At 48.6% G+C, this 11,503-nt stretch overlaps 1 protein-coding gene and 1 non-coding gene across 2 annotated transcripts; both read right to left on the reverse strand.

Annotated features, from left to right (window-relative positions):
• Positions 1–1,577: 1,577 nt before the first annotated feature.
• trnam-cau (transfer RNA methionine (anticodon CAU)) lies at positions 1,578–1,649 on the reverse strand. The gene has a single exon. It is a non-coding gene; the product is annotated as a tRNA-Met (tRNA).
• Positions 1,650–8,410: 6,761 nt separating this feature from the next.
• snapin (SNAP associated protein) lies at positions 8,411–11,119 on the reverse strand. Its single transcript, XM_067976094.1, has 4 exons — positions 10,941–11,119; positions 10,793–10,839; positions 10,190–10,308; positions 8,411–9,882 (listed from the first exon to the last, which is right to left on the reverse strand). The coding sequence occupies exons 1-4, from the start codon at positions 11,063–11,065 to the stop codon at positions 9,781–9,783; spliced, it is 393 nt and encodes a 130-aa protein (XP_067832195.1). The 5' UTR covers positions 11,066–11,119; the 3' UTR covers positions 8,411–9,780.
• Between the last annotated feature and the right edge of the window lie 384 nt (positions 11,120–11,503).

Consider the following 11,503-nt stretch of genomic DNA (forward strand, 5'->3'; position numbering starts at 1 on the left):
CCCCTAATTCCCTTTACTTCTAGGAAACTGTCTATTTCTGTTTTAAATTTATTTAATGATGTAGCTTCCATAGCTTCCTGGGGCAGCAAATTCCACAGACCTACTACCCTCTGAGTGAAGAAGTTTCTCCTCATCTCAGTTTTGAAAGAGCAGCCCCTTATTCTAAGATTATGCCCCCTAGTTCTAGTTTCACCCATCCTTGGGAACATCCTTACCGCATCCACCCGATCAAGCCCCTTCACAATCTTATATGTTTCAATAGGATCGCCTCTCATTCTTCTGAACTCCAATGAGTAGAGTCCCAATCTACTCAACCTCTCCTCATATGTCCACCCCCTCATTCCCGGGATTAACCGAGTGAACCTTCTTTGCACTGCCTCGAGAGCAAGTATGTCTTTTCTTAAGTATGGACACCAAAACTGTATGCAGTATTCCAGGTGCGGTCTCACCAATACCTTATATAACTGCAGCAATACCTCCCTGTTTTTATATTCTATCCCCCAGCAATAAAAGCCAACATTCCGTTGGCCTTCTTGATCACCTGCTGCACCTGCATACTAACTTTTTGATTTTCTTGCACTAGGACCCCCAGATCCCTTTGTACTGCAGTACTTTCCAGTTTCACGCCATTAAGATAATAACTTGCTCTCTGACTTTTCGGAAGGACATATTGGAGGGAGTGCAGCGTAGGTTTACTAGAATGATACCCGGACTTCAAGGGTTAAGTTACGAGGAGAGATTACACAAAATGGGGTTGTATTCTCTGGAGTTTCGAAGGTTAAGGCGTGATCTGATCGAAGTTTATAAGATATTAAGGAGAACAGATAGGGTGGATAGAGAGAAACTATTCCCGCTGGTTGGGGATTCTAGGAGTAGGGGGCACAGTCTAAAAATTAGAGCCAGGCCTTTCAGGAGTGAGATTAGAAAATATTTCTACACACAAAGGGTGGTAGAAGTTTGGAACTCTCTTCCGCAAACGGCAATTGATACTAGCTCAATTGCTAAATTTAAATCTGAGATAGATAGCTTTTTGGCAACCAAAGGTATTAAGGGATATGGGCCAAAGGCAGGTATATGGAGCTCGATCACAGATCAGCCATGATCTTATCAAATGGCGGAGCAGGCACGAGGGGCTGAATGGCCAACTCCTGTTCCTATGTTCCTAAGAGCAGCAGGTACATGGGAACAACACCATCTGCACGTTCCCCTCCAAGTCACACACCATCTCGTTCCTTCATCGTTGCTGGGTCAAAATTCTGGAACTCTCTTCCTAACAGCACTGTGGGAGAACCTTCACCGCACGGACTGCAGCGGTTCAAGAAGGCGGCTCACCACCACCTTCTCGAGGGCAATTAGGGATGGGCAATAAATGCCGGCCTCGCCAGCGACGCCCACATCCCATGAGCGAATATTTAAAAAAACTTGCAGGGGAAAATTTGCAGGGCTATGGGGAAAGAGCAAGGGAGTGGGACTCATTTTTTGCTCTATCACGGTGGCCTTCCTGTGCTGTACCTGCTGTGACACTCCTACCATGAGCAAATATTAAAAATTAAAATTACTTTTGGAATAAAAGACGTTAGCAGAGGATGGTTTCGATCCATCGACCTCTGGGTTATGGGCCCAGCACGCTTCCGCTGCGCCACTCTGCTGCTTAGCACGAACTGGCCGCACGATAATAAAATAGCTGCATCACGCGTCATCGTCAGCATCCGGGCACTGGCTGAGACACGTCGTTCATCCGGGTATCGGACGGGAAATGGCGGCCTCCAGCAAAAGCGACCGGGTTGCCCCTGGCAACCGTCTGCGGCCTTCCCAAAAAAAACAGGAGAGTGAAGAGCGGGCACATGGTCAGAGTGCAGCGGGGTGTGGGGTGTGTAACAGGGGTGAGTGTGCACCCCGCCAAACTGCGGGGCCTGGGGTGGGAGTGGCCGAGTGCTGCGGCCTTGGCCAGGGGGGCGCGGCCCAGTCAGGCAGGCCGTCCCCTGCCGCCTGTTGCAGCCTCTCAGGTCGCTCACACATTCCCAAAGCTGAAACAAAAACACGCACACAATGAGGTACTTTTAAAGTGCGGTCACTGGTTGCAATGCAGGAAAAACGTTCGCCAATTTGCGCACAGCAAGATCCCACAAACCAGCAATGTGATCACAACCAGATTTGCAAGTGTGCAATATATGGAAAACTGCAATTCACTGAATATACCAAAAATAAAGTTAGGGAAAAGCCCAAGTAGTAGGTCAGTAAATGAAGAACTAAGAGCTGAGCCATCAAAGGGTAGTAGCTTGTAAATCTGCAGACATGAAGAAACTGATGGAAGGAATCTTACAACACCAGGTTATAGTCCAACAATTTTATTTTAAAATCACAAGCTTTCGGAGATTATCCCCTTCGTCAGGTGAATGAGTGAAAGGTTCTCAAATCGCATATCTTATATTAGGCTGGGACAGCATCACACCAATCAAAAGGTGTCGTTGTTGTTCAAACAGGCCAGTCACGGAGAACAGCACGTCCCAGCACACTGAATACACAATGTGTCAAATTATACAGACAGAAAGAAAGAGACCCAAATGGCAGAGAGAGAGAGAGAGAATATTAAAACACATAACTTTTTTTTCCCCCTTTTCGTTGGTGGGGTTACGTGTAGCGTGACATGAACCCAAGATCCCGGTTGAGGCCGTCCTCATGGGTGCGGAACTTGGCTATCAACTTCTGCTCGACGATTTTGCGTTGTCGTGTGTCTCGAAGGCCGCCTTGGAGAACGCTTACCCGAAGATCGGTGGCTGAATGTCCTTGACTGCTAAAGTGTTCCCCGACTGGGAGGGAACCCTCCTGTCTGGCGATTGTTGCGCGGTGTCCGTTCATCCATTGTTGCAGCGTCTGCATGGTCTCGCCAATGTACCATGCTCCGGGGCATCCTTTCCTGCAACGTATGAGGTAGACAACGTTGGCCGAGTCACAGGAGTATGAACCATGTACCTGGTGGGTGGTGTCCTCTCGTGTGATGGTGGTATCCGTGTCGATGATCTGGCATGTCTTGCAGAGGTTGCCGTGGCAGGGTTGTGTGGTGTCGTGGACGCTGTTCTCCTGAAAACTGGGTAATTTGCTGCGAACGATGGTCTGTTTGAGGTTGGGTGGCTGTTTGAAGGCGAGTAGTGGAGGCGTGGGGATGGCCTTAGCAAGGTGTTCATCGTCATCGATAACATGTTGAAGGCTGCGGAGAACATGGTGTAGTTTCTCCGCTCCGGGGAAGTAGTGGACGACGAAGGGTACTCTGTTGGTTGCGTCCCGTGTTCGTCTTCTGAGGAGGTCTATGCGATTCTTCGCTGTGGCCCGTTGGAACTGTCGATCGACAAGTCGAGCGTCATATCCCATTCTTACGAGGGCGTCTTTCAGCTTCTGTAGGTGTCCATCGCGTTCCTCCTCGTCTGAGCAGATCCTGTGTATTCGTAGGGCCTGTCCATAGGGGATGGCCTCTTTGACGTGGTTAGGGTGGAAGCTGGAAAAGTGGAGCATCATGAGGTTGTCCGTGGGCTTGCGGTAGAGTGAGGTGCTGAGGTGCCCGTCTTTGATGGAGATTTGTGTGTCCAAGAAAGAAACCGATTCTGAGGAGTAGTCCATGGTGAGTTTGATGGTGGGATGGAACTTGTTGATGTTATCGTGTAGCCTCTTCAGTGATTCTTCGCCGTGGGTTCATAGAAAGAAAATGTCGTCGATGTATCTGGTGTATAGCGTTGGTTGGAGATCCTGTGCAGTGAAGAAGTCGTGCTCGAACTTGTGCATGAAAATGTTGGTGTATTGGGGTGAGAATTTGGTCCCCATGGCTGTTCCGTGTGTTTGGGTAAAGAACTGGTTATCGAAGTTGAAGACATTGTGATCCAGGATGAAGCGGATGAGTTGTAGGATGGCGTCTGGAGATTGGCTGTTGTTGGTGTTGAGTATTGATGCTGTTGCAGCGATGCCGTCATCCTTACGGATACTGGTGTAGGGTGCCGAGACGTCCATCGTGGTGAGAAGTGTTCCTGGTTCAACTGGTCCGTGGGTGCTGAGTTTTTGTAGGAAGTCTGTAGTGTCGTGACAGAAGCTGGGGGTTCCCTGTACGATGGGTTTCAGGATGCCCTCGACGTGCACCTCAGCACCTCACTGTACCACAAGCCCACGGACAACCTCACGATGCTCCACTTTTCCAGCTTCCACCCCAACCACGTCAAAGAGGCCATCCCCTATGGACAGGCCCTGCGAATACACAGGATCTGCTCAGACAAGGAGGAACGCGATGGACACCTACAGAGGCTGAAAGATGCCCTCGTAAGAACGGGATATGACGCTCGACTTGTCGATCGACAGTTGCGACGGGCCACAGTGAAGAATCGCATAGACCTCCTCAGAAGACAAACACGGGACGCAACCAACAGAGTACCCTTCGTCGTTCAGTACTTCCCCGGAGCGGAGAAACTACACCATGTTCTCCGCAGCCTTCAACATGTTATCGATGACGATGAACACCTTGCTAAGGCCATCCCCACGCCTCCACTACTCGCCTTCAAACAGCCACCCAACCTCAAACAGACCATCGTTCGCAGCAAATTACCCAGTTTTCAGGAGAACAGCGTCCACGACACCACACAACCCTGCCACGGCAACCTCTGCAAGACATGCCAGATCATCGACACGGATACCACCATCACACGAGAGGACACCACCCACCAGGTACATGGTTCATACTCCTGTGACTCGGCCAACGTTGTCTACCTCATACGTTGCAGGAAAGGATGCCCCGGAGCATGGTACATTGGCGAGACCATGCAGATGCTGCAACAATGGATGAACGGACACCGCGCAACAATCGCCAGACAGGAGGGTTCCCTCCCAGTCGGGGAACACTTTAGCAGTCAAGGACATTCAGCCACCGATCTTCAGGTAAGCGTTCTCCAAGGCAGCCTTCGAGACACACGACAACGCAAAATCGTCGAGCAGAAGTTGATAGCCAAGTTCCGCACCCATGAGGACGGCCTCAACTGGGATCTTGGGTTAATGTCATGCTACACGTAACCCCACCAGCGAAAAGGGGGGAAAAAAAAGTTATGTGTTTTAATATTCTCTCTCTCTGCCATTTGGGTCTCTTTCTTTCTGTCTGTGTAATTGACACAATGTATATCCAGTGTGCTGGGACGTGCTGTTCTCCGTGACTGGCCTGTTTGAACAACAACGACACCTTTTGATTGGTGTGATGCTGTCCCAGCCTAATATAAGATATGCGATTTGAGAACCTTTCACTCATTCACCTGACGAAGGGGATAATCTCCGAAAGCTTGTGATTTTAAAATAAAATTGTTGGACTATAACCTGGTGTTGTAAGGTTCCTTACATTTGTCCACCCCAGTCCATCACCGGCATCTCCACATGAAGAAACTGAGTTAGTGAAGAATTCAAAGAAATAAGATTTTTGTTGCTTGTTTCAAGGGCCTGCAAAAATCTGAAGATGAGACTGTCAGTGATTCATTATGAGCACCTGGTGCCTGTGAGCCACGTCTCAGCAGTATTGGCTCCATGCCATTCCCTAACCCCTGAACTGGTGTTCTGTGCCGCTGTCAGATACCATACCTGCTCCTGCAGCTCAGACACTTGCCACCTCTGACTGGTGTTCTCAACCAACCTGTTTCCTTTCCCACACTGGGCAACATGAGGTCAAGTGGAACCAGCTGGATCACAGCACTTACCTCATCAAACACCTTCTGAAAATCTCCCATGGTCCCTTTATCTATAGTCAAACATGACCTGCCTTTTACAAATCTATGCTGCCTTTTCAAATTGCTAAATATTCACTAATTTGATCCTATATTATTGCCTCTAGAAGTTCAGCCTGAATGGAGACGAGACGAGTTGGCCAAAATTTTGCTGCCTTATTCCTTTCCCCTTTTTTGAACTGGGTGTTAACGTTTACCACCCTCCAGCCCTTAGGTACAATTTCCAATTCCAAAGATTTTTGGAAATTATTTTGGTGCTTCTTTTTTACACATAAAAACATAATAGGAACAGGAGTAGACCTGCTCCGCCATTCAATAAGATCATGGCTCATCTTCTACCTCAACTCCACTTTCCCGCCCGATCCCCATATCCCTTGATTCCCTTAGAGTCCAAAAATCTATCCGACCTCAGTCTTGAATGTGTTGTCGCCTCCCAAATCCATGCCCATCTTTCCTGCACCTCCCATGTTTGAATCCCTCTAATCAGGTTTCCGCCCCTGCCACAATACTGAAACGGCCCTTAGCAAAGTCACAAATGACATCCTGTGTGACTGTGACGATGGTGAACTATCCCTCCTCATCCTTCTTGACCTGTCTGCAGCCTTTGACACGGTTGACCACACCATCCTCCTCCAACGCCTCTCCTCCAGCGTCTAGCTGGGTGGGACTGCGCTCGTCTGGTTCCATTCCTATCTATCCAGTCGCAGCCAGCGAATATCCTGCAATGGCTTCCTGCTCCTGCATCGTTACCTCTGGGGTCTATCCTTGGCCCCCCCTCCTGTTTCTCATCTACATGCTGCCCCTCGGTGACATCATCTGAAAACACGTCAGATTCCACATGTATGCTGACTATACCCAGCTCTAACTCACACAGCCACCTCCCTCGACCCTCCACTGTCTCTTATTTCTCACATTGCTTGTCCACCATCCAGTACTGGATGAGCAAAAATTTTCTCCAACTAAGTATTGGGAAGACCGAAGCCATTGTCTTTGGTCCCCGCTGCAAACTCCGTTCCCTAGCCACCGACTCCATCCCTCTCCCTGACCACTGTCTGGGGCTGAACCAGACCGTTCGCAACCTTGGGGTCTATTTGACCCTATGAGCTTCCAACTACATATCCGCTCCATCACCAAGACCGCCTACTTCCACCTCTGTAACATCGCCCGTCTCCGCCCCTGCCTCAGCTCACCTGCTGCTGAAACCCTCAATCATTGCCTTTGTTACCTCCAGACTGGACTATTCCAATGCTCTCCTGGCTGGCCTCCCATCTTCCACCCTCCATAAACTTGAGCTCATCCAAAACTCTGCTGCCCGTATCCTAACTCGCACCAAGTCCCGTTCACCCATCACCGACCTACATTGGCTCCCTGTCCGGGAACACCTCTATTTTAAAATTCTCATCCTTGTTTTCAAATCCCTCCATGGCCTCGCCCCTCCCAATCTTTGTAACCTCCTCCAGCCCTACAACCCTCTGAGATCTCCGCGCTCCTCCAATTCTTGCCTCTTGCACATCCCTGATTTTAATCGCTCCACCATTGGCGGCCGTGCCTTCAGCTGCCTGGGCCCTAAGCTCTGGAATTCCCTCCCTAAACCTCTCCACCCCTTTACCACTCTCTCCTTTAAGATGCTCCAAAAAACCCACCTCTTTGAGCAAGCTTTTGGTCACCTGTCCTAATACCTCATGATGTGGCTCGGTGTCAAATTTTGTTTGATAATCGCTCCTGTGAAGCATCTTGGTATGTTTTACTAAGTCAAAGGTGCTATATAAATGCAAGTTTGAATATACTCAACAATTGAGCATCTACAGCCCTCTGAGGTCGAGAATTCCAAAACAGTGAGTAGTTATGATCTGGAATGTGCTGCCTGAAAGGGCGGTGGAATCAGATTCAATCGTGGCTTTCAAAATGGAATTGGATAAATACTTGAAGGGAAAAAATTTGCAGGGCCACAAGGGAATGGGACTAACTGGATTGCTTTGACAAAGAGCCAGCATAGGCTCGACAGGCCGAATGGACTCCTCCTGCGCTGTAACCAATCCAAGACTACGATTCTGTCTCCTCCCAACCTCCTTCAGTACTCCGCGATGTATACCAGCTGCACTTTTGGTTCCATTTAATACGATATTCTGTTGAATATTTTCCAGTAGTACCTTTTCCACATCCTCAGATTCACTTTCATCCTCCTCTGAAAAACTGATGCAAAAATGGTTATCAAAACATCTGCTATTCCCTGTCTCACATACAAAGGGCTCCTTTTCTTTGACTATCCTTTCACCTTATGTGCTTGTAAAATCCCGAGCTACTTCCCTTTCAATTGCCAGTCTTTTTATACTCTTAGCTTTCCTAATCTCTCTGGTTCCCTTCTATTGCTTTTATATTTCTCATTTTTGTCTGTAAGATTCCTCCTACACTTGTGTATATATTTTTAAAGATCACTTTTGCTCTAATCCCCAATATCTATTTAACCTAGCCCTTTTACTACTAGTTGAGGAGTGGTTTTAGCCTGTGCCACCCATCTCATATTTAACCTTACCTGAGAGTGCTCAAAGGGATAGTGTAGAGGGAGTATTTGATGTTGGGAGCAAGAAATGACAAGTTCCACCCCATCTAGGAATACAAAAAATTTGCCAAATAGCCCCAACATTACAGAATGACAGTGCAAATCTACATATCTTTTATGACGCTTTATTTACAATTATTAGATCATGTACAAGATTACTTCCAAATCTTGGTCACAGAAACTCAGTCTGTACAAGTATTCTATCAAGGTACATTATTTCTGTAAGCTACTACATAAAGTACTCCTGCACTTTGATATGAACTCCAGTGTAGACTAGTAAATAAAAAAATCATTGTTCTTTTTAAACTAGTGTTCAAAGCTCTGCCAAAAAGCTAAGCGCTCACTGCTGATTAGATCTGCGACTGGGATATCCACAAGAAAAATGTAAGCAAAGATTTGGTGAATTTTGAATTCTATTCTAACTCAGCACAAGATGGAACCTTGGACCTTTCAGTTCTGTAAAGATGGATTGAAGGTTCAGGCCCTACATGTACCTACTGAACTGTTAAATGGCTCAATATACAATGTCACTGACACCGGGAACTATTTATTTAAAGGCAGGTGGGGTGCAGAAAGAACCCAAAAGAACCACATATCATCGCAATAATGTGCAATAGACACATTTTGCATCACGAGAAAAAGTTAGTGTGTTGCTCCTTTGTGAACATGTGGGAAAGATGCCAGTCCTTTCAGGTCCGCAGTCACCTTTTAAATGTGACTTTTGGTCAGTCAGAGTCTATTAGAGAGGCTGCAAGGCATCATCGCTTTGTAGCATCAGTTCAGATGGGGAGGGGAACAAGGGTCTCAGTGCTTTATAAGGATAATTGCGCCAGTGGGAAAGCGTGTCGCATTTTAGGGACATGATTCTCAGGAAGGGCACAGACTGATTCTACTTCTGGATCAGTAGTTGGAAGCATTTTAAACAAAGCTTGTAATCAGCACCTGATCAGCTCTGCCAGTGCAGTTGCTAGGGAAGGGATGGAGTGGCACAATTTCTCATCTACTTGAAAATTAATGAGCAGTTTTCTATGCAGGAAGGTGCAGAGATGCAAGCTGCAATTAAAATCTCTATTCTGGCTGATGCATGGACATTATTCAAAAATACAGTTTCCATTTAAGAATGGTACACTGGATTTTACATATGAACAAGATGCAGTGGTTCTAATTGCCCCATAACTCAACCTTGTCCAAACATGGAGGTCCTCTGAGAAGATACACAGGTCTGACTCTACCAAAGGAGGCCTTCGATGAGTTATCCAATTGTTGTAGTGACTCATAGAGGAGATTAGGAACTGCAAGAGCTGCATCAGTCCAGATACTACATTGACAGGTGTGAACCTTTTCTCTCTCCTCTCCCCACAAGCCTTCCAGTTTAGCCTTGAGTTTGACAGTACCCACCCATCAGTGCCACAATCGTGAGTGAATCTATCAGAGACCATACAGCTCTCTCCCTCTACCAGTTTGTCTCAGTTCAGTCCTTCATTTACTTGGAGAACCAGGAAGAAGTATCCCAGACTCTAGCAAGGCCTTTCGACGAGCTGTCTCCTTAGCGACATTGTGGTTTAGCCGTCTCAGTCTTTCCTGTCAAAAGTTCAAAAGGTATTGTTAAAATATCATGTATTTCTGGCTAAAATAACAAAATGTAAGCTTTCCTCTCGGCCCTCCCCAGACCATCTTGTACCTCACAGGCTGCGTGGAAATGAAAATATTCCAAGTGGCACCCAGGTTAAGCATTCCCAACTTCCCCCAAAACAAACACATTAAAATGGTTTGATGGGCAATCATTTGTACATAGAAGAGAGGGCTGTACATCTGCAGTGTCTGAATTACTGGAACGTAAAAGGTCCAAGCACACAATACAGACAACATTGTAAGTTGCTGTTCTCACCTGTGCATTCTGTAAAATGTTGTTGACTAACACCACCCTGCGCCTCGCATTCAGCAACTTTTTCACATATGGATCCAGATCAAGTGACACTTTCTGGTCTTCGTTAATCCTGCACAATTCTGAACAGAAATATAAATTAACAACCCAAACCACACATGACAGGCTGCAAAAATACTACCAAAAAAGGCAGAAAATCATTGATCTATCAACTGCTTTTTTTAAAGTGAATTTTATGCCCAAGAGAGATTAGCAGTAGGAATGCAGCACTGTCCACTTGGGTCACCCACTGTCAGCAGCACCGCTCTCAGTCCTCGGCTGATGTCCAAATGCACGTCTTTTCCAGCAGGTCATTATAAAGTGTTTAGGATCAGTAAACCTGGCCTGGAACTCCCTCCCTCCCTCCCTCCCTCCGCCAGGATATAGACACCGCCTGGGACCAGGTAACACAGGCCAGACCAGGAGTGCTCTGGGATCAGGCTCACACCATCCAGGGGCCGGCACCAGGAACACACTCAACATTTCCCCTTCACCCGGGCCCGGGCCCGGCACCCGGGATAATCCCCGGTTCCTGGTTGAGTCACGGCCGGAACGGCCAGCGCTTACCCGCGGCCAGGTGCTCGATCTGCTCCCGAAGCTCCACTTGACTTTCCCTAAAAAATAAACAGAATAAAGTCAATCAGCACCGGCCTGGAGCTCGGCCTCCCCAACCCGAGAAACCCCCCGCCCGCCCGCCGGCCCGGGACTGCCGTACCTGACAGTCTGCACCTGCTGATCCACCTCCCCCACGGCCGGTCTCAGCAGCTCCAGGAGGCCCTCGGACAGGAGGTCGCGGCCGGAGCCCAAGACCGACTCACCCTCGGCCGGGACATCCGCCATCGCCCCCCGCACTGCACCATGGGAGGAGGGTCAGACCCCGCACTGCACCATGGGAGGAGGGTCAGACCCCCGCACTGCACCATGGGAGGAGGGTCAGACCCCCGCACTGCACCATGGGAGGAGGGTCAGACCCCGCACTGCACCATGGGAGGAGGGTCAGACCCCGCACTGCACCATGGGAGGAGGGACAGACCCCGCACTGCACCATGGGAGGAGGGTCAGACCCCGCACTGCACCATTGGAGGAGGGTCAGACCCCGCCCCCGCATTGCACCATGGGAGGAAGGTCAGACCCCCGCACTGCACCATGGGAGGAGAGTCAGACCTCCGCACTGCACCATGGGAGGAGGGACAGACCCCGCACTGCACCATGGGAGGAGGGTCAGACCCCGCACTGCACCATTGGAGGAGGGTCAGACCCCCGCACTGCACCATGGGA

This window comes from Heptranchias perlo, chromosome 44 (assembly GCF_035084215.1).
Source record: "Heptranchias perlo isolate sHepPer1 chromosome 44, sHepPer1.hap1, whole genome shotgun sequence".
NCBI classification, from domain to species: Eukaryota; Metazoa; Chordata; class Chondrichthyes; order Hexanchiformes; family Hexanchidae; genus Heptranchias; species Heptranchias perlo.

Coding starts and splice junctions, on each gene's coding strand:
- snapin (XM_067976094.1), bottom strand. CDS start 11,065: ATGGCGGATGTCCCGGCCGAGGGTGAGTCGGTCTTGGGCTCCGGCCGC. Junction 10,840..10,940: donor CAGCAGGTGCAGACTGTCAG/GTACGGCAGTCC, acceptor TTTATTTTTTAG/GGAAAGTCAAGTGGAGCTTC. Junction 9,883..10,189: donor ACATTTTACAGAATGCACAG/GTGAGAACAGCA, acceptor AACTTTTGACAG/GAAAGACTGAGACGGCTAAA.